Genomic DNA, 27,300 nt, shown 5'->3' on the forward strand with positions numbered 1-27,300 from the left:
TCTGGAAGACTTGCATGCTTAATTTCCCGTTTTATCAAGACTTGTATATACAGCTTAAGCTACATTGACTTTTACTAATGACTTTCATACATGCAGCTGTATCTTCAGAAGTACCATTCAAATTCACAATAATATAAAACGCCTATATAGCAAAATAATATAGCGTTTTGCTATTTGTTATAGCAAACTCCCCACTATCCATAAAGGTTATTATCAAGCATCTCTTGCTCATTCAAGGTGCCTCCAAAACGCACATACAACTTTCTAGGCCTCAGCTGTGCTCAGAGGCTATCCTCATGAGCATTTCCCCTTCTTCTATACAGGCCTTGTCTTTGCTGGAGTAAGTGCAACTCTTCTGATCATGTTTCCTAACATGATGTAATTCACTGTCAAGGTAAGACAAACTGTAAGGTGACTTTGACTTGAGTTAGTAGGTCCACAGTAAATGACCATGCTCCAGAGTCTTATGGTGACCTTGTCATAACTCACGGAAAAACTACAGTACACTTCTGTGTTGGCATAAAGATTTTGTATTCTGTTAGTTACTGTACACTAGGAAAAGAGTTAAAAAACAAACTGTAGCCATAGTGAATACTCATCAGATCCCATCTGACTTATTTCCTTCTACCACTTGAACCCAGTCAAACAACAGGAAATAAGCAAGCTGAGATGTGGAAAAGATATTTTCTTTAGCACTGAAGAAAGATACATTGACTTAGATTTTTAACTTCAACTGTTACTTATTTTAGAAAAAAAGTCAGAAAAACAAATTCACACAATAACAAAAAAGATTTGCAAAATTTTCATAGTATACATGAGCTAGTACATTCTTTGAAGAAACAACCTAGGGTATAAACCAGAGCTTATGTGTACGTTTGTGACATACTCCACCCTTCAGAAAAAGCTGCAACAATGCCACACAGCTGCAGAAATAACTCCATCCCTCTTATGATCTTTTGGCTTTACAGGCAAATTCACTCAGCTCATCCCAAAATATATTTAAAAGCGATATCCCAACATAACTTCTGATCTTTCTTCTCAGTTTAATGGTTTTCATAATGGTCTGTAAGCTTTTTAAACACCACACTGCTGCAGCAAGTGAGTTCCTTCCCTTCCAATTGAATGAAATATGTAGGAATTGGGTTAGATGCATGTTATCTTAATCAAATTCTAATTTGCTACGTAATTACCCAATTACGTATGTTCACGGATGCTGAAGTTTGCAATGCATCCATCATAGAAGCTATATATGCATAGAATGTACTATTTCAACTACCCTATCATCATGGCGTAAGAAAAAATGGTAGAGTAAATGACTGTGCCACACGTGGCATATAATGTATACACTTGATACAGACTTCAAATTTACTTCAATTAAGTGATTTTCACATGGCATAAGACAAACACCGAGCTCCTGCTGGATTCACATAATACCAGAAAGATAGTACACATGCGTATGTGGAGTCAAGCACATCTGGGAATATTTAAGAATTCCACAGAACTAAGCATTTCATCCTACTACAAATTTTCCTTAATGACCTTCCAATACAAATGTGCAGTTCTGATGCTCTGTTTTTCCTAAACAATTTAGAATAAAATAACAAATTACAATTAAGTCAGCAAAATTCTTTGGTAGGATAATGAAATCCAGATATTAGTTAAGACACATGGAAAATGAAAAAAACCCAAACTGATAACTACAAAAGCTTTTTATTCCATCTAATAAATTCTGTGATCTACGAGCCTAAACAATTAGTGGTCTGTGAAGACCGTGCATTTCAGCCATGCAGCATGCAACAAAGCAGCATGTAACACAATGCAAAAATGGCAAAGAAAACCAAGTGATGGCCATGCTAGTATTTGTCAAGGGTCTCCTTACCAAACAGTGAAATCCTATGCCTGACAAGAACTCCAAGTTTGCAGAACAGGCTGAAGACAAAAGAAAAATAAAAGAGAAGAGAAGGGAAAAGAAAAAAATAAGGGGGGGAGGGGGAAGAAAGGAAAAAAAACAGCTGATATATGAGCAGGAAAAGCAACATGATGTCACGCAGAAAGAATCAATTCTCTGAGCAGAATGTGGGACAGAGTACTAAAGAAAGAGTTTTTAAGTGCATATCCTTAACAAACATGGTTAAATAAGCACATATTATAATTAAAGAAACAAAAGAAAAATTAAAAGCAAAGCTAATTAATATAAAAGCGTCCTATATGATAACCCACAAGGAAATAACCATCAAAGCTTTAAGAAGTAAAATGTGGCCAGTGTGCTATTCAGGATACCACTGACAATTTGAAAACAAAAAGTAAGGAAATCAGATTAATTGAAGTGTTTGATGGCAAATGTTTAACTAGTCCAATTTGGAACTTGTCATCTGGAACACAGTGAGAATTTCTTTTCAAATACACTGCTTTTTAAAGACACTTAACATGAGAAATAGCCTCTTACATGGTTAAAAACCAACAAAAATGGATATGATCAATGATTTCATTTCACGTGTTTGAATTACTTCCTGTGCTGATGAGCAGTGCCCCATTCAGAACAATGAAGAATGAAGTTTTGTGTCAATTCATAGAAGCAGGAGCACACTGCCCTACCCAAACTGACCTGGCCTCCAGATTTAGGAGGGGTTAGCTCAATCTTCATGATCCAGTTCAGTCTGAGAATTTTCTCCAAGAGCAACATCAATTTTGATGTCATTTTTATGCTGCAAAACCCCTCATATGCTATAAATGACATGAAAAGTATCATGTCATTTTATTAAGCTATTTAATTATTAGGCACACAGGCTAGTTATCACCTCTGATTTAAAAGCAAAAGACACCATAAGCATGTCTGCACAGTTTATGGATGAGATCTGAACATGTTGTTCCATTGACAGACAAAAGCGTGGTGCCAAATGGAAACATTTATGTCCAGAATCAGAACAGCCAAGTTAATGTGGTGTTGAATCCAGCCAATTAGCCAGTGCACAGTGATCCACTATAGCAACAGCAACTGCTCTGTTTTAGAAATGAGTCTGGTTGGTGCATGTTAAGGGATCTCTGTTCACTTTTTATTCCATGAGGCAGACATACACTATATATTCTTTTATGAGGATCCTGGTTCACCCAGTGCAACAGGAAAAGCTGTACAGAAGCATGTCAGCATCATATAAACCTTGTGTCCATTCTAATGAAGACATTAAATAGCTCACAATCTATCTTATTTTCAAACATACCAATGTTACTCAACTGACTGCAGCATTCAGCAGATGCTGTTTTCACAAAGTCAGACTGAACCTATTATATCCAGTGTAATTAGTTTAGGTTAAATAAATAAATAAATTTAAATGTCCAAATGGCCAGTACTTAGATTGATGTCCAGAACTAATTTTATACAACTGCAGTAGTACAAGGACTTGTAAGATGGTCTAATGCATGAGAAATGCAAAAAGCCCAATCCTGAAGAGGCTGGTTACAAATAAGATGGAATATAATGCCACCATATTTCTTGAAGAGGTCTGACCCATATTTGCCTGCAAAATAGATCTGGCTTTAATGTATTTGCTGAACACGGAATGGTTATTGCACTTGTTAACACAGTCACTGCACTATCAATACCCAAAATTATACTCTTCCATAGCTTAATGAATGCAAGCTTATCTTCACTGGAAAAGGAAGCAGCCAGAAACTGCTCTTAGCTTGAAGAACTCATCCTGCATATGAGTTCCACTCAAAGAAATCTAAAGGGAAAACGCAACAGAAAATCCAAAATTCAGCTTTGGCAAACTTCCTACAATACTGTAGGGGGAAAAAAAAAAAAAACACACACACAAAAATGTTGGAAATCTATTAAAATGGCCCAAAACAACCCTTCAGGAAATGGATCATATAACATAGTTTCTATAATTTTTGCATCTTGATAATTAAGAAAACTGCTCAATAGCACTGGTTATAGCCAGGGTTACAGCCGAGGCTTCCTTGCATGTTTTTTCTTCTCTTTGGCTGACACTTCTGGATGGCAGGTAACTCAATTAAGTATGGCAGCAGCTCTGATCCTTTTGCTGGGCTACATGTTCAGGAGTCTCACACAGCTAGACAGCATATATGCATAAGTCCTGAATCTATGCAGCATGTATGCTGATATATCCACATTCGACATATTGCAGAAGTATAGGGTTTATTGGCATGACTTAACAACTGTGAAAATATTGTTATCCAGGACATTACAGACAGAAAACCAGCAGCATAGAGTGGAAAATTATCTAGATGCATGCATTTTGATAGAGTTTTTTAATTATTTGAAGAATGCCATTCAGCCAAGCTGCCATATCAAACTAGTCCATGAGATGACACAGGGTCAAGACAGCCATTACTTACTTATGCTTAGTATTGTTGCTAGAAACTTCACTCAGCATTCCCACAATCTTGCAAACCCCGCATGTCTGTATGACCATCAGTTGGCTGTCAGCCTCAAAGAACAGCAATTCAGTTTTGCATGGTTCAGTACCCAATAACAGCCAAGAAGGCAACCACAATACCTGTACATTACAGGTATGCAATAGGTCCTGTGAGAAGCTTGTAGTCCACATTACTAAATGGGAAATATGGGTTTCAACTCAATCAGAAGTGAAATAAATTAAGTGAAAACATATCTTAGAGAGAGAGAAAGGATCAAGTGGCTATTTCTGTCATATACTGGTATTACTATGTAGAAAACCAAAGAGCAGAAAGAATGCAACTCTTTCATTTTTACTTTTTATGGTGGACAGCAATAATGATACTTACTGAAACACAGTTATAAATAAGTTTGGCTTTTAAATCTACCACAAGATTTTGCAGGAATAATGATTTCCAACAGTGAAAACTGATACACAGTTGTATAGCCTGTGCCACAGACTGTGCAACTGATGTACTATTGCACATAATGCTACATTTAAGATCCCTGCATGCTAAAATCATCACTGCTACTTTTAAAACAGCATATAATCATAACTCTGTACTCCTCTCTTCATTTTATACAATGAATTTTCCTAACAGGAAAACAAAGTGAAAAAATTTTAATTTACATGTTCATAAAAATATTTCTCTGCCTCCCACTTCTCACTTTCCCACAATTAACTGCTGCTGTTTAAAGACAAACACATGGATGCATACATATTAATATTATTTTAAGTTTTACCTTGTTACCATTTCTTTCTCTTTATTAGAGGCATGGCCTCCACTGCTGAGAGGCCTACTTGCTGCAGATAAGAAATACAGGCGATGATTTTTAAAATACTGATCAATCAAAGGGAGCACAACCTGAAATTACATCAGAAAGAAGTGGTTATCTCAGGGCTTTCTTTACTATGTTCTGTATTACTCTTCGTAAGTCACAACTAAAGACAGGAGATTTCAAATGTGTTTTCTGTTTTAAAATCACTGTGTATTTTTTCTTTAATGTCTATTCCTCTTTGAATTTATTTTGTATTCAAGGCACTTAAAATGTCATCAGGAAAGGCAGCAGAAAAAATTTTACATTATCTCTGGGACTTGAACTGTGGGTGTTTTAGGAGGAGTACAAAGCAGAAAGTATAATTTCATTTTATCTCATAATTTAAGATTTTTCCAGTATCACATACCCAGACACAACTATTGCTGTTCATGCCTTTTAATGTAGGTTTAAGAAAAACTCACCTACAGCTGTCACCACGCTAACGGCACTTAATTCTAGATGCTATCAAATAAATCTCCCAAAATATCTTCACTCATTCAGGGCTTGTCCACAGAAGTTTTCCTGTTTACTTCATGTGGTGACCATTACTCAGTACCCACTGCAGGTGTCAGCCAGGAGAAGATCCAAAATAAACAGCCAATAAGAAAATCTGAAATTGCTTCCTTTTTGGAGCACGGTTCAAAAGAAGGTGGAATGCTAGCTTCTGAGTCAATGAACTTGGCAAATAATACCACATGGAAGTACTTTAAGGTATCAAGATTACAATTTACTGAAAGGATATCAGGGTTAGAAAATACTGCAAACAGCTGCCTTTGCTTATTCACTAATGAATTCAAAAGGCACTTTGAATATCCAAACACCATACAAGCTTTTACATGCAAAAGGCATAAGCAGATTTTCTTAATTTATAATGTGTAAAACCTTCTTGACATAAAAAGGAGAATTGGGCTGACAGCAGTCTCCTGACTTTCAGCAAGGGGAAGTGCAAAGTCCTGCACATGAGGAGGAATAACCCCAGGTACCAGTATACACTGAGGAAAGCAGCTTTGCAGAGAAGGACCAGGGGGTCTCAGTGGACAGCAAACTGACCATAAGCAAACAATGCTCCCTCACTGCAAAGACAGCTGATAGTATCCTGGGTTGCATTAGACAGAGCATTGTCAGCAGGTCCAGGGAGGTGATTCTTCCTCTCTACTCAGCACTGGTGAGGCCACAGCTGAAGTGCTGTGTCTGATTCTGGGCTCCCCAATACAAGAGAAACATGGACATACTGGAAAGAGAGTCCAGTGAAGGGCCACAAACATGATGAAGGAATTAGAGGATCTTTCAAATGAGAGATTGAGGGAGCTGGGACTCTTTAGCCTGCAGAAGAGAAGGCTCAGGGAGGATCTCATCCATGAGTGTAAATATCTGAAGGGAGGGTGTAAAGAAGATGGAGCCAGGCTCTTTTCAGTTGTGCCCCGTGACAGAACCAGAGGCAATGGGCACAAACTGAAACACAGTAGGTTCCCTCTGACCATCAGAAAACACTTTTTTACTGTGAGGGTGACTGCACACTGGCACAGGTTGCCCAGAGAGATTGCAGTCTCCATCCTTGGAGATATTCAAAAGCCGTCTGGACATGGTCCTGGGCAACCTGCTTTAGGTGATGCTGCTTGAGCAGTGGAGTTGGACTAGATGACCTCCAGAGGGCCCTTCCTACCTCAGCCATTCTGTGATTCCGTGATGGAGACATCAGCATGGTTTTAAAACAAGGAAAGAAGTAAGGAAGCTGACAGTAACAGATATATAGTTGTGTTAATTCCAATAACTATTGCTCATGTTTATCTGCCTGAAGGTTGTAAAAAAGAAAAATCTTCAGAATTAGACTAAGCCAGTAAACAGAAAATGTAGGGAGGTTATGAATAACATCATATGAGTAGCTGCATATCATGGAGCAAGGAAATAATGAGAATAAGAATATAGTCCTGTAATTTTTTCACATCTATAATTCATCCTACAATACTTTCAAGCTATTTTTATTACTACTGTTTTTAATTAATAAAATAACAAATTTAACGCAGAATAGTGCAACTATAACAACAATAATCACGTTCACTAACAAATACTTTCTCACTTCAACTACTTACTACATTGACAAGGAATAAGCAAAGTTATACTGTACTTTGGCAAAAAACTTGATTTCTTGTTCGTATGGGAAGTGGTCTCCTTTGCCTCTGCTGCCACCATCTGCAGAGAGAAGAAAATTAAGCTCCCTGTCATATATCCTAACTACAGTCTACTCTGCATTTTTCTTAGAAAGTGTACACTATAAACAAATACTGGTCATCTTTAGATGTAGATTTAAGAAACCACAAACAGTATACACACTAGTTAAAGTGGCATTGTATGGCTACCTCATGAGAAGAAAAGTTAGAGCAAATAAAATATGTAAAGAATAATTGCCCAAATATTCATAAAAGTGTAGACATCTCATAGTCTGAAGAGATATGGATATTTTTGTGAGATGAAAATCTGGTCCTATGTTTGTATTTTTCTAGTTATTTGTGACAATTTGGAAGCCTGAAGTCAGATTCTAATGGAATACCTTTCTCCAGTCATTCCCAGAAGAAACATAATTACCAAATTTTTACTACCTATTTGTGGACTTTGTCTAAAGAACAAAATTAATGGTTAGAACTACACAATTGAAATTAAAATTGCTTCGCTTCCCCCATTACTATAAAAATCAAATACTTTTTACAAATATAACCTGGTATAGCTCCCAGACTATTTATCCTTTATTTATCATCATCTTTTTACTAATCCGTTGAAGGATGTGAGTGGTATTTGTTCCACCATTGTTTCTAGTGTTTCAGTATTTATTCATTATCATTTTTGCAGTTATGCCAAATCTATACAGCTAAGTAGAACGAAGCCATGATAATCAGGCATTAGCAGCAGAAGTAACCTAATGAGTTATCAAGGCCAGACTTTTGCTACTCCAAGTAACCATGGCATATAATAATTCATAAATTTGATAATTTCCACTTTAAAACTGTATAGTCTTTTGGATGAGCATTGATTCATTCAATCTCCCTGCTGCTCCTGCCATTAATACTGTCAATTACAGCATCTATGCCTAGACATGAGGCATGGTATATGTTATGTGGCATTGCAACTCCCATGGTCACACAGTAGCTGCATCTGGCCAGGTTTTTCGGCTTTTACTGCTCATGTAAGAAGCTGACTTGGGTCAAACTTTTATTTTTTTATCTTTAACAAATGCAGATCAAGTTAAATCCTTTCCTTCATAGCACTGTTGATGAAATACATACTGTGTTTCAGAGAATGTGTTTGAGAAGGTGTTTGAGAATGAACATTCCCATTGTGGCAGTTTGTTAAAGAGGTTTCTCTACTCAACTTCCTCCTCCAGAGAAAATTTCAGAATGGTATCAATAATTGGTTTAATTTGCTCTGTGAAAAAGGGATTACATGTGACTAGTAAATATTAATGTGCATATGTGGAGATTATCAATTTGTGCATAAATACAAGGGGGCAGCTAGTTTTCTTTTGGCTGAACACTTTTCATCTGATGAATGAATACAGGAAACTGGAAAGAATATGGTAAACTGGAACGAATACGTGAACTACATAACTTTCCAAAATTCATCATCTTCATTAACTGTAGGAAACTAGAGGGAAAACTCCTAGTCCAAGAATGTGTAATTTTTTGAAAATTTTCTAGATTTTACAATATCAAACATCTTAGTTAATAGTTCTTAAGAAAATACACAAGGAGTACTATACCAAACTCCAGAATGTACTGATGGGCTTCATCCACGTATCTTATAAGTTGCTGAAGGAAGCTGTAGGCAAAGCGTTTCTCAATGGAAGGTGTGTCTAATTCCAAGTCCTTAAGTCCTCTGTAAAAAGAAGCAAGTCAATTCTCACACATGCAGGGGGACTCAAAGCAGTCTTACCTCTCCATGTAGTCTGATGCCATTTTCTCTAATAATGATTAACTGCTTATTAACATAAGAACTGTTCTGTGTTTGAAGTAAGCAGTACTCTTACGCTTATTTAGGTTTTGAGCAATTTGTTAAGATACAACTCAGATTTTCCAAGTAGAAGGTTACAGAAAAATTAGATTAGTCAATCAGATTAATCCAGTAACATTGTAATGTCTTTCCCTTACTTGTAAGGCATTACTGTCTTATATTTCCCTCCAGGGATAGATTCTTGGGTGAGGGAGTTTTGAAACTGCCAAAATACTTCTATTTAAACAATCAAACCAGAAGTAAATTTAGTCTCCCTCATCATGACTTTTCCCCAAAAGTCTGTTTGCAATGGAAAAACTTTGAATAGCTATGAAGCATTTGTGAAAAGTCAGGGGAAAACCAAAACAAAGTGATGGAATTGCAGTTTACTTTTTCCAGTATGTTCCATCATAGTTACTAGTCTGATATGAAAAGCGTATCTTCTTTCAACAAGTATGAATCTGCAGAGAGTGTTTCCATGATGTGGGCTGATGTCTGCTAACAAGTTGGCAACGACACAAGCCTTGATTCTGCAGGATCAGGACTTTAACGACGGCACATGAAGAGGCTATGCTTAACCAGGGAGGGAATCAGTCATCCCACTGTCAGAGGCACCAAGTACATTAGCACTCAGTTATTTTGCAAGTTTAAAAAGTATACCTACTGAATATAACTGCCTGTGTAGCGCACATTTTTGCTTTAGGTTAGAACATTGATGATGGTAGGGTTCAGTTTCAGAAAAAGATATTCTGGAACTAAAACAGCTTTGTCAGCTGATACTTGCAAGGGTACAATAGCGTCTGCTTCATTAAGGTTATCTGATCAAGGACCTTCTCAATGCAAAAGGGGGTAATAAGAGGGAAGCCATAAACCAGAACACATAGGGGTACAAACCTGGTGGACAAGGGATAAAGGAGACAATGCTGGAGACCGCAAGTCTCCAGTTGCTAATTAGTGGGCCATTAGGAAACTTCAGACACAACTTTGGAGAGGGCTACCTGGATTTTGTAACTCCTAAGAGGAAGGGACATGGAGAACATGAGGATTTGGAACATTCAAGGCAGGCCAGTGGAACTACACAAACTAATGATGGAATGTGCAGGGGAGGAGGATTGAGGAAGAACAAAGGGCAGAAAAGTTAAAAAGGGGTATAAAAGGGGCGAGTCACATGTAAACTGTGTCCTGTCAATACAGTTGTCTGACTGAGCCCTGAACCTCATCACTAGAGTCTGTCCTATCTTCTTATTAATTCCTTTAACTATTTCTCTGTGTAATCTCACTCACTATCCCATGTGTATGTATGTGCTGATAGGAGTAAGTGCCAGCTACTGGCAAGACCAGTGTGAGTGGATATTGGGCCAGCAACTGGAGTCAGATTTGGGGTGTAGGTGCCCCCAGGCCTGTGGGGCCAGCAACAGGAGTGAATGCGGGTCCGAGCATCAGTAGTTGGAGAGGCCATAGCTTTGGGGAACGTCTCTATGGGCCCTATAGACTTTGAGCCCAGAATGCCTGCTACTGCAGGGGACTGGCGTGAGTGGATTTGGTGCTAGCAATTGGAGTCAGACAGTGGAGGGGGGGTGGGGGAGTAAGGCACCCCTGGTCTGCGGTATCTGTAACTGGAGCAAGTGAGAGTCCCAGTTGCCAGCCACTGGGGTGGGAATGCTGTGTGTCCCAAAAAAAAGCTAAGGCCGGGGGGGTGGGGCGGGGGGGGGCAGTGTCAGTAAGGCGAGTGAGGGGCTCAGCGACAGCAGGTGGAGTGGGACTGTGGGTCATACAGACCATTGCCTGGGGGGGCGGGCAGGGGGCAGTGTTTGTATCTTCCACAAATTTGGTATGCATGAGGGTGCACTAGACTAGAATGGTCACTGTCAAATAAAAGACTGGAAAGAAACGTGTGTAAGGCATATGTGGCAGAAAGTCAAGTGGTAAGCAGACCAAAGAAAAACATGAATCAAATGCCTATTTATTTAGACAGCACAGTGGTCACAGGAGCAGCATTGAGTTTAACTTGATAGGAAGACCTGCATTTGGCTAGCACAGGAGGATGTAGATGCAACAGGAACTATTTACTAGATGATGGGTGTGTCCAAGGTAACGATTATCTTACCATCCCTCTTAGCCTTCCACTCCTCCAAAAACCAAAAGCCACTTTTCACTTGTGTTTAAGTTAGACAGAAATAAAAAGGATTAGTCAAAAAGGAACATGTAACCTTGAATACACCTGAGGAGTCTTTTGTCATTTTGACAGGGGATGAGAAAAGAAACCTTTGCTGACTGACATCCTTCTTTGTACATCCTACTCCATTGAAGGGAAGTAAATTGAATTATTCCAGCTACCCTGAAAGATTTTACCTAGAATTATTAGATTAGCTGTGGGACTCTATAAACAGGCTGGATTTCATATGTGATATAAAAGAAAGGAAGTAGGCAGATTTTAAGTAGATGTGCTAGGCACAATGATTACTTAAATCCATCTCTGTGACTGTTTCAATTCACTTACTAATGTTCAAGTCATACAAATCTCAGATACGCTTTCAGCCTTTCCTAGTGACTCGCATTTCCTAAGCCATGCTGATGAGGTAGACAAGCCTCCAATTTAATTAAAATTTTATTCATGCTGCTTTTAGTAGGTAAAGATGTCATATTAAAACCAAAAGGAATGATGCGTGTTATTCTGCAGAGAACAGCATGTATACGTACTGAATTATGAATGTTCTGTTGATTACTACATTTACACACTATTATTACATTTACACTGTGGATTGTTTAAAAAAAACTTTTTAAAAACAACACTTTTCACTTTTAAAGTATTTTAATAACACTAAAAATTAAATCAATTGAAAGAAATTATTAGATTTTAGATATAAAACTGTCTGTCTTATCAAAGCAATTGCCTAGAAATTCCTATAGAGGTGCATGTGCATGACCTGTAATGAAGACTTAATTCTATAACTTGTAGAAAATTAACAAGTTTACTAACAGTTGGATGTATGGAGACACACCAGAAAGAAAAAGCATGCTGTAATGTTGAGAGGAGAGGCAGAAGACACGCAGAGATTCTGGAGAACTCTGCTTGTGCCTTCCAAAAACCCTGCTACTAACTCCGTAATCCATTTTTTCCTTACAATGTTCTATATGAAGGAGCTCATCCTTATTCCCAGCTACTAAAACCCAAAAATCACCCTAGATTTTTCTTTTAATAAAATTAAAAATAAAAAAGTTTAAAAAGGCTACTGAGGAGCATTAGAAACCTTCTGTGACACTAATACTGAGCGACAATTACCTGGAGACAACATATCCATTAATCTGTAGAAATTTCAGAATATCCTGTGCTTTTTCTCTGTCCTTGGCTTTTTCTTTGGCTGTGAGTGTATCATAAGGAACAAGAAGAGGATGGTTGCCTCCTCCTACTACGGAACATCAAGAGAATTAAAAAGCAGTTAAAGAGTTATCTGTCCCGGTATGTAAAAGCACTGTCATAATAATACATAGCACATTACAGTATAATCTAGTCTGAAATAACAGCAATGAACTTTTCTTTACACAAACCTAAAAAACATTCATATAGAAACTTTAGACATGGCTGCAACCATAGTTCTAACATAATTGCTGCAAGTACCAAGTAAGTATGTTGAACCTACTGCAAAAACTCTTAAAAGAAGAAAAAAGTGCTTAACTGTTACAACCGTGTATTATAATTACAACTTCATTTAATGAAACTGAAAATATTTCAGTAAATAACACATCACTTCATACGAAAACCAAGATATAAAGAAATATAGAATCATAGAATCATTTAGGTTGGAAAAGACCTTTAAGATCATAAAGTCCAACATATAAACATATACAAACAGTGTCCTACTTTTAAACATTCTGATGACAGCAAAAAGGGTTCATGGAGTTAAGCAAGATATATGCATATCTAAAAACATATGAAAGTGATACAGTTCTACTTTATAGCAATAAATTAAAGACAAAAAATCAGAGTACATTATTCAAATGTGGTTCAGACAACTGTCCAATCTGATCAAAAGAATGCTGCCAAAACAGATAGGTAAACACAAGAAACTGCATTTGTATTGCTTACAAATAGCTGACGTATTGATACCTCTCTGAATGTAGATAGTTAATTTGGCAGGAAAATAAAGTTGCTATTATTAATATAAATATCTGCATAAAAAGCAACATTCTTAGGATTTCACCTTCTAAAATCACCATCATATAGCAGAACACAATAAATTCCTAGGATAATTGCTACAAAACCCCAGGAAATAGCAAAAGTAATGATCAGACATCTCAGAAGAAATACTACAGCAAGTCTTTAGTAATAATATGAAAAAAAAGGAACAAATTCCCTCTAGAAAACATATGAGACATATCCTTAGGTGATTTTGTAAGCCACATATTCTGAAATTTTCCATTAGTCCTGCCTGAGTCTGTTTAAGTACATGCAAAATGGTAACCTAGTGGGCAAGTCTGATGTGGGGGTTTTTTGTTTGATTTGGGTTTATTTAGGAAGTACAGCCTTTAACATTGGGATGATTGGGTTTTATTCTATTATCACAAATGGGATCTAATTCCACCTTATTACAAATGAAGACAGACAAGCAAAAATGCATATAAGCATACTAAGCATACATGCCCTATCTATGGAAGTCATTAAGACTATAATAGATCATACAATTACAATTAATACACGCAAAGTCTTCAGTGAAGGGGAATGACACTTGCAATTTTCAGGTGGCTAATGTACTTGTGTATGTGAAAAGCCTTGAATGAAAAACAGTATTTTGTATCTGAAGTCCGCATTACTGCTTTGTTCTTTACACATGTATAAAAAAATTTTTCAAGACTAGCATATGTTTATACTGAAGGAAAAACCCCACACTCTTGAGGGCCAGGTTTTGCTCAGCTGACAAAATACACCTACTTTTCACAGGAAGAAACTCTCTATCAGAAGCCTCCCCTTCATTCACTATAGCTGCCTCTAGCCTTCTCAGTACTATGCTCCTTTGCACAACACTACAAATACTGTACCCTGTTCTCATCGAAGTGCTGCTCACGGGCAAAAATTCCCTTTCAAAGCTGACAAATGCAGTAGCCTATGATTTCCCGGACTTAGCCCATCCTCTGGCTACTTATCCTGAAGGAAGTTTTTAAAAAAAGGCTACAAAAATTAAAATAAAAGCTGTATTAAGGGGAAATATAATTAAAAGCATGGAAATTCATAGTGATTTATCAAAGGCACTTCCAGGTGGAACTTTACTTTTCCATAAAACCTTAACTACTGTACCTTTGCTGGAAGCTTACAACTAATAAAAAAAGCAAGCATACAATTAAAAAAAAAAAAAAAAGGCCAAGTTTGGTGCATACAATTAGACTTGACACCTTCAGATAAGACAAAACCCTAGTGTCAGTCATTTGCAAATGAGAATTTGCTGTTTCTCCAAATATTGTTTCCTCCATGTGCAAATATAATGTTATCTGCAGGAAAAAAAAAATTAGGTTTAACACAAATAAAGAAATTATTTTAACACAGAGGAAAAACAGCAAATTAACACAATACATGACAAAAATTGTCATTTAGGTAGACAGAGATCATTTTTATGTGGAATCAAGAATCTGCTCTAGGTTTATCCACTTGCCAAATCAATACATGATACCTGCATTTCTTAGTAAACACCCTTTTAGATCTACCTGCAATAAAAGGAGTAATTCAAATGAAATCAGAGACCACTGGGCAATATTCTGAAAGATTAATGCTGGAGGGAAAATGTATTAATGTAGCTTAAATTTATTTACAAGCTTTGACTTTGCTTCCTTTGATATATCTGAATTGGTAAACTACTTCAACAGGAACTGTTACACTCCATACTATAAAAACTTCCAGGCACTAAAAATCACAAAATATTTAATTAAGAATAGATATTTTGTTGTTTCTTCTTTGTCATTTTAAATTTGCTGTTCCTTTTTTTTTTTTATCTGTTTTCTCAAATATATGACCTAAGCTAATCACAGAGAACTTAAAATGCTGTAAATACCTATAGTTAATATTACCTTTTGCTTCAAGCTCCATTTTCTTTTTCTTTGCCCATATGTTATGGTAGTTTTCGGCCATCATCTCAGCCATAGCCTTAGGAAAATGGAGAGCTTAGTGATATGTGTTGCAATGGTTAACCCCCAAGAAGGACAATTTTCTGGTTCATATTAAATAACAAGTTTTGTTCTCTGGGACTTTCAATACAATTACACTGTAATGGTTCACTGAAAACAAGAGGTTTTATTGAAAAATTATGATATAGAATTTGGGTAGGATGGGTATATGTATAGGAATTAGGAACCTGGTGCTGAACAGAAAACTCTTAACACGAAAAACGACGAAACTCAAAGAGGAGTATAGTCTGGAAAGAGTACTGGGGTGTCAGACAGGGACTTGATTCTCAAAACAACGCCAGCAAATACCCCTTGAAGACCCTGGTGAGGGAAACAGAACAGCAAGCCAGAGGACTGAATCAAGATTGTTCCCACTGGCTGCAGCAGACTGACAACCCATGGATATAGCCTAGTCAAGGTGGATACTCATTTGTGTGAGCACACTGTTAAAAGCACCAACCATTTTACCAGGGACTCCATACATGCAGCCACAGTTTTTTATTCAGCATTAAATTCTCCTCCAGTGTGGACATCAGATAAGTAAATTCTTCCTACACAACGAACTCTTTCAGACTGGTAAACTAGAAGCTAGACCCCAAACTAAGCAAAACAAACAAGCTCTCCAGTCTCTAACTAGTAGGAACTACTATTTCAAAATGAAACAACTTTTTAAACCCACCTCTCCTGCCCTCCTGATTGTATACCCTCTAGTTGTACGCAGTAGTGGAATTTTCTGTAGATTTCACTTTTCACTTCTTTCATGGACCTACAGAAATATTCTTCTCATCTTCAATAAGGGTTTTGAGTAACCACTATTTCTGAATACCAACTTCTTTATTTAGGAGAATACTCATGAATTGAGATAACAACTTGAAACTTTTTGGCCATATCTTGTTTGTCTATAGGACAATTTGTTTCATAAACTTTTCTCCAGTGGATACATTATTACACATATCTCTCCTGTATGGTAAATACCTTCTATCATGCATACTGTGGTCCTGGTGTTTTGATAATCCAGATTAGGACCTTGGAAGAATGTAGTGTAATCTGGGTTTTCTTTCGTTGGAAAGCAGGTTGCTATGCAGATAGTCTCAGAGCAAGACTTAGCTACTCATGGCACCAGGATGTGACCAGGTAACCACTTAAGACCAAAATGAGAAGTATTTCCCAGACTTACAGTTTTAGACATGGTCATGATACCTGCTAGCACAGTATATGCACAAGATGATGTAAACATTAAATAGTACCAATTTTTATGTACTAGTTAAAAAAACCCAAGCAACCAACTTTGTTCAAAACAACTAACTTTTCCCAGCAATTTAAAACAACGTTGAAGAATCTAACCCTGAACTCCAACTTTAAAGATATTAGAAATTTTTTTAAAAGTTCAAAATTACATACAGTTCATTTTTAAAACTCAGATCACATTAACACCTAACATATTTGGATATTTCCTGAACGACAGTATCAGGACAATTAATAACTGAAATTGCATTTTAATTAAGTTTGCTTAGCTTTTAAATAACAGATTTTGAAGCTGGTTTCAAAAAAGACCTCTCTTCATAATTAAGGACAATGAATCATAACGCCAGCCAGCTCTGCTTTATAGCTGAGGGCTACAAAGGAAATAAAATTAATGACAAATGTTAGAGGGTATAGCATAAAAGAGTAAACAAGGGAGTAATAGAAGTTCTAATGCCATTTCTTTTGTGACAGGATGGTTACTTTTCTCTGGGTTTGGTTCACTGCATTATAATACTATGACAACGTTTACATGAAGAGTTGTTTCATGACCATTAAACAAAGTCTGCACAGTCTTTTCACTACGCTGAGTCTATACAAATGTTAAATGATGTAATTATAATGAAGCTGTTCCATCAATTTAAGATAAGAGTGTAATGATAGAAGTAGTGTTATTCAATTACCAATTTTACTTTTTTGAATGATCAGCAATCTACTGAATGTTTTAACTCAAATATGATAGATAATTGGCAGCAAATTCTTATTATTGTAAAGCTAGTCAGCAGTCTACAATGGTTAGAAATACAAGACTGGAAACTACAAGATAGGAATCAAGGAGGGAAAATCCAGTGTGAGAATTTGATCAGAGGCACAGTATAGTATATACTGTACAGTTAGCCGATTTACTACTGCTGCTTGTTTCACTGCACTATGATAGAGCTCACTATGGGCAAACTCAACCCTGTGTTTCAGAAGTTTTTTGTAGCCAGCTTTGAATACCATGTTGCCATCACTAGACTGGTACAAACACTCATGCTAACTAATTTAAAACTACCTAGTATATGTCTACATAATATTGTAAGCACACTCACAGTAAATTAGTAGAGTGTAAAAACTAGCACCATACTCCATCAACCACCATGAAAAAACCCCTAAGTTTCTAAAGACAGAAACATCGTTTGTTTATCATCAACTAAAAAAAAAATTGTTCTAAATAACAACAATCTACTGATAGATCTGTCAAAATTCTACCCCCAACTTCTTCACTTTCTATTGTCATAGTATTTGTTGTAACAATGGTTCCTGATTCTTATTTCTTCAGTTTAGAAAAAAGAGCAATGACAGAATGTTTTGGGAAGATGGTGGAGAAACGAATCATAAACAGTAAAAAGCTGATGCTGCAAGCTCTTCTAAACAGGATTCTCTTCAAAACGACAGATGTTCACAAAAGGAGCTGGGAAAAATCAATCCAGGACTAAAATAAACTTTGAAGCTTTTCAATATGAATAATGTTTTTTAAAGCAACAGGGATCAAAGAGCAATGACGAAAAAGACCAAAAAACAAAACAACAAACCAAAATCAAAGCATATCAAAGAAAGTAACATAAGGCACAAAATTTGTTTAAAATAAGCTAGCAGAAAATAAAAAAAATAAATTGTAAAAAAAAAAAAAGGTAGGCATATTAAGTGTTTCTGACTTACATGTAAGTCTCTGGAGAGAGTGACATTGCTCATGTCAATTGCTCGAGGAGTGTAACCATGGGCAGTATCTACCGAGATCTGAATGATGAACATGCAAAACAGAGGAGTTATACAAGCATTGGATACAAAGAAGTTAACATTAACAAGATACTGAAAGTAATGAAAGAACTTAAGGAAAAAGTCACTTGTATATCTCTAAAGAGCAAAAAGTTCCCATGTAGCCCAACTGAAAATACATTAAGGGTGGTAAACTTAAGCGAGATTTAGGCAAAGGTCTACATTATTTTGTTCCCAAAGACAGACAGCCATCAGACACAAATCCCCCTCATTCAAATGCAAATTTCACTTGAACTTGTTTTAAGATTTGAACTCATTGTGGATAATGCTGTACTAAAGTTATGATTAAATCTCTGCATTTTCCAGAGGTTTTTTTTTCTCAGCAGGTGAAATCTCAGACAATCTCGTTTAAGGTCAATTCAGGCAAAAATCAAACTTTGAATTTGGCTTTTCAATCCTATTTCTACATGTAGGAATAAAATTAACTAAATACATGTTTTTTTCCTTCTGTCCCTCCTCCCGACTCAGAAAAGATCATCATTTTGTCATTCTTTTTTTCTACTGCCTAAATTTATCACAGGTTTCCTTGTTACATTGAGACAAATGTTCAAAGAAGGATAAACAATGACAGAGATTCCCTGGATGGCAAGCCACTGATGCAAGAAATGTGGCTAGAAAAGGGGCATTGCTGGGTTGTCCTCTATGGATGCCGCTGTAACAGATACATGTCCCCCACAGGTACATTTTCCTTTAGAAAGAGCAGAATTTTGTTCCTATGATGTCTGATATTATTTTCATATGCATGTATACGAGCAAGTACAAGGCCTAGAAGTTCAAAGGCCTCCTTTCAAATTCAGGTAGTTTTAATAGAGAATAACCCAAAGGACATACAAGCAGCACACAGTAAATAAATACTGATAAAGTATTGTTTTCTAAAGCAAACAATGCAAGCATTGTTAGATTAACATGAAGATACTGATTAAATATACTTAAAATTTCTTAGCTGAACAGAGGAAAATGCTATTTTGTGTGTTTGTGTGATGGCATCACATTTTAAACACAGGATGAGTATTAATATGATAGTGTACTCTGAAATACAGAAATATTTTAGGCTTCAGAAACTCTTCCAGAAAAGTTATGTAATTTCATTATAGTAAGGGAAGACTGTAACTTAGCTACAAAAGCTGTTTTCATATGTTGATATAATTTGAATCTCAAATGTAAAGCTATTCATTTTAATGAGCTCCTTATGCTTAAAGTATATACAAATATCTCTGTCAGTATAGTCTTTGGGGCTGATATTATAAACACCCAAAAGTTGGGAAATTTGGAAGCCAAGAATTTTGGAAGGCAATTATAGTGTGCAAACTATAATATGTAGTTTAGCCCAAATGCTAAATCAAATAACTTGATACACACTTTCTAGTGTCTATAGACAGTGGAGAGGCAGGTCCAACTGCTCCTTTTTCACAGGCATATGACCACTCACACATGTAAACACTGGAGAGCTGAGTGGAGAGAAGAGGGAAAGATGTTTCCCCTCCATTTTATTTCCCCCATTGGTTTAGCTCCATTTGTCTGTGTGAATGAGAGAGAAAGAGGTTTTCTCCCCTCCCCAGTTTAATTGCAAAGTATATGGAGCTCTAAGAGAATACAGTGCCAGTATGTCTCCATTTTATCCTTACAGCATTTTGATTAAGAAGGCTATTCTAAAGGAAAAAAACCTATCATCTTTAACATTTTCAGAATTTTGGCTGTCTATAGATGTAAACTTCATGCTGCATTAAGACTGAGGTTTGTACTAATTTTCCTTAAAAAAGGAAATAAAAATAATTTTTATATGTACCTTTATTTATTTCTTTACACACTTAAAGTCATCCATAGCCACCAAATTCAAAAAACCAGCAGATTAAAATAATATTAATATTCAGTATTAATGCTTAATCACCTACTGATGTAAATAATTCCCCTAAATAATATAGTTAACTTTAAATGAAATGAACAAATACATTCGTATTTCAGTTTTGTTCATTTTTTTTTTTTAAATGTTTATTAACATATTACTTTGGAACAGGGAAAGAAAGTTCCAGCTTCAGTGAATAGAAATCCAAACCAATCTTCAGAGTTGTACAATTGCTTGTGAAAAATGCTTTCACATATTTTTATGCTACAGATTTATTTCATCACTTGTAAAATCAAAGATTGGAAAGCAGATTTTTGCATGCCCTTTTTTAAAACAAGTTTATAATAAAAGGCTCACTTGACTGGTTTGAGATATGCGACGAGTCCGATTATACAGTGCCATGGAATCTCCCTCCCGTGTTCTTTCAATTCGCCATCCCCATGCCAGCATAGTTTTTAGTGATTCTTTGATTGGCCATCGATAAATTTCTTTCTCCTAGAAGAATGCACATGCAATAACTGCCTTGTTTATTATGTAGCTGTACAGAGCAAAAAATAACTATTGAGCTTTTGCCTGGTTATACTGAGATGCAAAGAAATGCACTGAAATCAGCCCTTATGGCCCAGGGATACTGCAAAAAAGCAAATAAATAACATAAGATATTAAAAATTTTATTTATCATTTCAGAGGTGGGCAGAAGACTTCTGGCCCTGCAGGAAGCTGATGATCACAGGGATAACCATGTTAATGGCATGCTCAGATATGAACTCAAAGGTGGAGCAGTAATTATCATTTTGTCTGCTACTTGAAATAAAACCATAATCATAGATTCATAAAAAAAGTCTATGTTGGAATGGACCTCTAGACATCATCAGGCTCAACCTTCTGTTCAGGTCATATAAGCTAACCTAATTGGGCTATCAACAGTTATCAAGATTAGGTTATGTAGGGCTTGCCATGTCATGCCTTGAATATTTGCAGGGCAGGTGATTTCACCACTTCTCTGGACAACCTATTCCAATGTTTAAGTTGTCAAGATAAGAAGGATTTCCAGAAACCATTTGTGCTGAATCAACTTATACCCATTGCCTCTTGTCCTGTCACTGTGCACTCCTGTGAAGAGAATACATCCATCTTCCCTATAACTAGCATTTAGGTACTGGGAAACCAAGATTATACCACCCGTCAGCTTTCTCTTCTTTAAGCTGACCAAACCCAGTTCCTTCAGCCTTGCTTCATTTATCAAGTTCTCCAGCCTTCTAATCATCTTCATGGCCCTCTGCTGGAGAATAGACAAAGCCTAAACCTAAGTCTTCACTAAGCAAGTAGGCATTCCCGTATGACCTTACTGCAAAAATATACTGGCAATATGATAACTTATGGTGAAACTGAAGTGTGACATGTAAATTCAGCCATGAGAGAAAATAGGCTGAGTGGCCTAATTATTGTACAAAAAACCCCTTCTATCTCTTTTTGAGATTTTCAGGAAGGCAACAATCACACATTAGCTGATGTACTCTAAATAAATTTTTTAAAAGTGATGTAAACACAAGGTGATATTTTCACAGCGAATGAAGCAATCTTTCAATCACCCTGGATCAAGAATGAACAAATTCCTTACCTTTTCAGATAGTAACTTATATTGTTTCATTAATGGCTGCACCTTTGCAGATTCAGAATACGTTTCACCATATGTCCATCCATTGGCAAACTGAAAACAGTAGTAATAAGAGAGGAAAAAATGGGGAAAAGCAAAAAATTACGAAAAATACAATTTTTATTGGTACAAAGGAACTGAACAATGCTTCTGCAGAGCTGTTCTCTTAAAATTTCCTTTCTACTATTTTCTCAATATTTTCTTAACCAACATTTATGTTATCCACACATAATGGAATGAATTATGTAGCATGCCATCTTTTTGAAAATTAATGATTACACAAAGCTAAAATTTCAATACATTTTTCTTTTAAATATTATATACAGCAGAATACTGTGCTACAGTTGAGGAACTATTTTTAATACTGGACACACAAACTGCACAAAGGAATAAAAACCCTAAAGTTTTTTTGGTTAAAAAATTGAAATTTCAAGTCAATAAAACTCTTAAACAATTAGCAAGTATAATCACTCAAAAGTCAACAATAAAAATAATGAAATGATGAAACATTATTTTGAAATACTCATGTGCACTCACCAAACTTTCCCCCCAAATGCATTTCAAGAAAATATAGGTTTATATCCTACCTACGTACCAACCTGTAGCATTATGAAAAATAATAATATTCAGAGTAAAATATTTTAAATATGAAATGGATTCAAATAAAAATTCTGATTTTGCTTTAACAGGAATATAGATTTTACCTTTTCCATTGACCATTTGTCATGAGAGTGTTCTGCATATTTGTTAATGAAATATTCTAGCTTTTCAGGGATTGTAATGCTGAAAGTGAAGCAAAAAATAACCATTACATCACACATGCTAAAATATGAATGCTTTTGCTTTGAAGAAAACTTTCAAATAAAAAATTAGTACTGCATACATCCATTCAAAGCATCTTACTGTGCTCTGTTTTCTCACATACAGTTTGCTCCAAGCCCCAGTTAAACCAAGGAAAAAATCTGAGTTATTTCATGGGCACTGAATGGAACCACAGCTGTTGTAGGAATTTTACTTCTTCAACACACATGTGCAGGGAAAAATCAATAATGATACCGAGCACTCATGCTTTTTGCCACATATTTCCATTACTAACATTCATTTTCTTAAGTTTAAAGAAGTACCTATGACCCATAGTTTCAGAAATACAGTGGTAACTTATTGCACATGTCCATTGTAAACTATGTGTCCTAACAGTCCTTACTGAAACACATCATCTAATTTATATATTCCTACAAACTTTATTATATGCTTGAAGCACTATAACTTATGACAACTCAAAAGTTATATGCTCAAGGCTTTATTTTCCAACACCCCAGTAAATATTAAAAATATTAAAATTCTTATTAGAAATAGAAAAAAACCCACAAATAAATACACTAGCCCTTCAACAGGTGTACAAGAAGTGTGCAAAAGTTAAGGTTTCTTAAGCACTAAAGGAAAAGCAGCTATCTTTAACTGTCAAACAAGCACTAGAGACAGAATCCTGTTCCAAATAGTTTATTAAATATCAGTATTCTTCTGCATGTGCATTCGTACAAATGAAAGGGAATAATTGCTTCTTGATCACTTACGAAATAGCAAAATCTTCCCTCCTAAGACAAAGAATTTTGGCAGCAAAAGCGTTACAGTGCCACCTACTGCAACATAGAAGAGTCTGGTTTTTAATCTTCAGTCATAGGGTGGGAAAAAGCAGAAATGTAAAAAAAATTATGTCAGAGTAAGAGTTTGGAAAAGCCTAACCACACACAAAGGTCAGAAAATATTCATCCAGCACGGTCATCATTTTTTTTATTGTTTGGAAGTGTGTATTTCAAGGGGAACTCTACTAATGGTATAATACTTTGAATAATTTCAGAAATACAATAAATTGAAAAGTACAATGAGGTCATATTATCTATAGCTTCACATAAATAGGTCTAGGACTAGTAAGCAATGCGATGCAGGATTTGCATGTTAAAAGAAGATAGGCTAGGTTGGAAGTGACACTGATGAAAGTCATGCTTTCTTTTGTCTTCAATTATCACAGAACTGTTGACTCCTATGGCAATGAGGTGACTGATGATTTAAGTAATGTTATGCAGCATTTTCTGAGTTTTTCAAATATATTCTGGCTATCTACAATTTTCCTCTGAAATGACACCAGATAAAGTCATCTTTGATTAGTTAAATGATTAGTTAAATTATAGTATAATATTCCTACTAAATTTTGTTGAATCTTCATATATCTTAAACACACCTTAGGGAAATGAATTTTAATGGTCACTGATGTGGTTTCTAGATTCCAGTCTAGATTATGGCTTTTACTACCATATTTCAATGTGCACACATGTACAAGCATACTATAACAAAGGTATCAATCTACTGACAGCATTCTGTGTTCTGAATGTTAATACAGACAGCGAGCTCACAAAGGCAACTGAAGCAAATGTTTTACAAGTGGCATTTTTCAAGATATAGTGCATAACCACACTGCTGTAAGACTATTCTATACAAATGAGAATGGGGCACTGGCTGTAGTCAAAAATCAGGGCACAAAAATCCCATTCAGATATGTGTTTTGTCTGGCTAACGTACTTAAAAGAGCATGGTCAGAGTCTGACTGGTTAGAGAGAATTAAGATCTTTCTGCCCAATTCCCCATTATTCATAGTGAAAAGATACTATGTGAATGCATGATCATCATCATTTTCTGCAGGTACACTGTCAGTGTCTTGGCACATGTTAATAATGACAGGGATGATGTAGACTTGTCTACTTTTTCTGCTCCTAAAAACATGCTGGTTTGTTTGCAGCAGACATACAAAGGTAACTGGACAGTTCTATCTGCATTAAAAATGTTCTAGGTTGACCAAGAAATTACTTATGTAACTGGAGATTTATTGCTTTATATGATTTAAAATAAATACATAAATAAAAAATATATAAAGTTAAGGTTTCCATTTTATCTAGAAGATAAGCATTCAGAAGAGAATAAAAGCTCTAAGTTCACATCATACCCAACAACAGACTCCATCCCTCTTCTACACATTCATGATAAAAAAAACCTAGTTGCAACAAAATAATTCCTTACTTTGATGTATCAACAGGTTGAGGATTAAAGTTCCCATCTGAATCCATTGAAGACTGTTTTTCCATCATATTGACATAATTTGATTCCATATAGTCTGGAGGTAAGGCCCCTGCAACTGCACTCAAACAAGGCAAAGCCAATTTGAACAGTTCTTGTTCATACTTCTGCGGAACACACAGGGGAGAGAAAGTGGGCAGTGAATGGAAGCTATCAACATCACTGCTGAAACTGATATAGCTGTATGAGAAACCAAGCAGCCACAGAGTGGCTTTCTTATTCAGTGTAAAATTGATTTTTTTTTTCTGAAAATAAAGGAAACTGACTGTCCAAAGAACATTCTACACAATAGATAAAGCTAGGATCAAGTCTTGCTCTTGCTGAAGTAAATGGGAAAAGTATTGACTTCACTAGGAGCAACACTAGGCATTTTTCAGATCTCTGGGAAGAGAACATAGCACAGGAATATGCATAGCATATCTAAATATCTAGGTTTGAAATGAAACTCATGAAATTTTAAGCAGGTTCGTTAAAATACTCACAGAATGAACAATAAATACATACCAAGGTATATTATTAAACTTTTGTCCAACATAGAATTGATTCAAAGGTGATGAAACTACAATTACTAAGCAAAGGACTATGCTCTTGGTTTAAGGAAGGATAGTATGTGAGGTAGAAAAGTGCAGCTTTCAGTCACCTGCAGATGCCTGAATTTGCTTTTAGGGCTCTGAAGTGTAGTTGACCTGTACAGATACACCTCGAGATTACTTCATTAACTATATAACTTTTTTTTTAATAAGCAGACAAAATGGTGTACCTATGTTAAAGCAGAAGCTATAAGAGGAAGATATAAATTTACTAAAGCCTGTATTTTTCCCTTTAAAGTGGATAATACAGTGTTGATAAAAGCTAGGTAAAAATGACAGATTAAAGAAAAAAAGGTTACACAGTAAGGCTTTTACAGGAGTAGATGGGTATTAAAATTAATTACCTTTTGAGACAAAGCATCAAAAATACCCCAGAACAACTTTCTGGATAAATGAAGTTCTTCTTCTGAGGCAGCACCAAAGTTACCCCATCCACCTGGCAAACAATAATACTTCCAGCATCTTTCATAATGATTTGTCAGCAACTAAAACAGAACATATTTTGAAAGCAAATAAAATACAACTGTTGATGTTCTTCCATTCTGGCACTCGACCATTACACAGACACTGACAGAAAAATTTCTAACTTTTATCAAGCAGCCATGTTGTGTATCTATTCTTTGAAACATTGGTGGATATACACACAGATTGAGCAGTTCTTTCTTTTAACATTAGTGGCATATGCAAAAAGCATGTGACAGAGGATAATTTTCCCCAACACCACAAGAACTCTGACAGCTCAGCTGAAGACAAGAATTCACCTCCATCTCTGTGCTACTATTCCAAACACTGCTGCTTGGTGGGTAAGACAGTAGAACCATGATTTCACCTAGTTCCCAATTATTATTTACATATCTGAGAGCTATTCAACAATAACTCCCAGTGTGATTCATCTCTTCTGAGAGTTGTAAAACCTGCTATCAAGTTTACCCTCCTGCCCTCTATTACAATTGGCAGAGGAGCTTTATCCTCTCTCCCTCTCTTTCATTAAATACATATTTCAGGGATAATTTCTTCTTAAGTGGTTACAAGATTCCAGATTATCAGGGACTCAGATGGTGCAAGGACCTGCTACTTGGTATCTGCCAAACTAAAACATCATAAATTTTGCACTTAATGTGTCCTCTATGTCCCTGAGTCACAGAGAAGAAGAGGAAAAATAAGTTGTATACCTGTCAGTAAAGGCAATCCCAAACAAAAAATTTCTGGCAACAGCAAAGTATGAAAATCTAGTCCTACTCAGGGACAGATTTCCCTAAGGCACAGAATGATCTTTCTAAAAAATTTAGCTGGAATTTTAATTCAGAGTTTACTTTAACAGTTCCTCAGAGAAAAAGAGAATTGTTTTATTATCACTCTGCAAAGCATGTTGGCAAAATATTACAAGTCACAATCAGTAAAGAGACGACAGGATTCCCTTTTTTCCAGTTAGAACAAATTTCAAAATGGAAAAGTGCAGATATTCATAATGTAAATGTGCAGAAATAAACACAGACATTAAAAAAATAAAAAGAAGTCCTGATGTGTAGAAGTGAAGATTTTGATAACCATTTTGACCCGCCTTGCGGATGAAGGAAAGAATGTCGATGTTGTCTACCTGGACTTTAGTAAAGCCTTCGACACTGCCTCCCACAGTATTCTCCTGGAGAAG

General features: G+C 36.0%; 1 protein-coding gene across 1 annotated transcript in view; it reads right to left on the minus strand.

Moving 5' to 3' along the window:
• RYR2 (ryanodine receptor 2) overlaps positions 1–27,300 on the minus strand; it is a 443,307-nt gene that overhangs the window by 102,976 nt on the left and 313,031 nt on the right. The window contains exons 52-63 of the mRNA XM_059830672.1: positions 25,994–26,134; positions 25,003–25,166; positions 22,635–22,713; positions 21,895–21,984; positions 20,627–20,768; positions 18,314–18,381; positions 15,275–15,350; positions 12,501–12,624; positions 8,972–9,103; positions 7,362–7,413; positions 5,162–5,283; positions 1,880–1,929 (exon numbers count right to left, since the gene is read on the minus strand). Of these exons, the coding sequence (XP_059686655.1) occupies positions 1,880–1,929; positions 5,162–5,283; positions 7,362–7,413; positions 8,972–9,103; positions 12,501–12,624; positions 15,275–15,350; positions 18,314–18,381; positions 20,627–20,768; positions 21,895–21,984; positions 22,635–22,713; positions 25,003–25,166; positions 25,994–26,134 (1,240 nt within the window). The remainder of the gene's footprint in view (positions 1–1,879; positions 1,930–5,161; positions 5,284–7,361; positions 7,414–8,971; positions 9,104–12,500; positions 12,625–15,274; positions 15,351–18,313; positions 18,382–20,626; positions 20,769–21,894; positions 21,985–22,634; positions 22,714–25,002; positions 25,167–25,993; positions 26,135–27,300) is intronic.

This window comes from Gavia stellata, chromosome 2, assembly GCF_030936135.1.
Source record: "Gavia stellata isolate bGavSte3 chromosome 2, bGavSte3.hap2, whole genome shotgun sequence".
Lineage (NCBI taxonomy): Eukaryota > Metazoa > Chordata > Aves > Gaviiformes > Gaviidae > Gavia > Gavia stellata.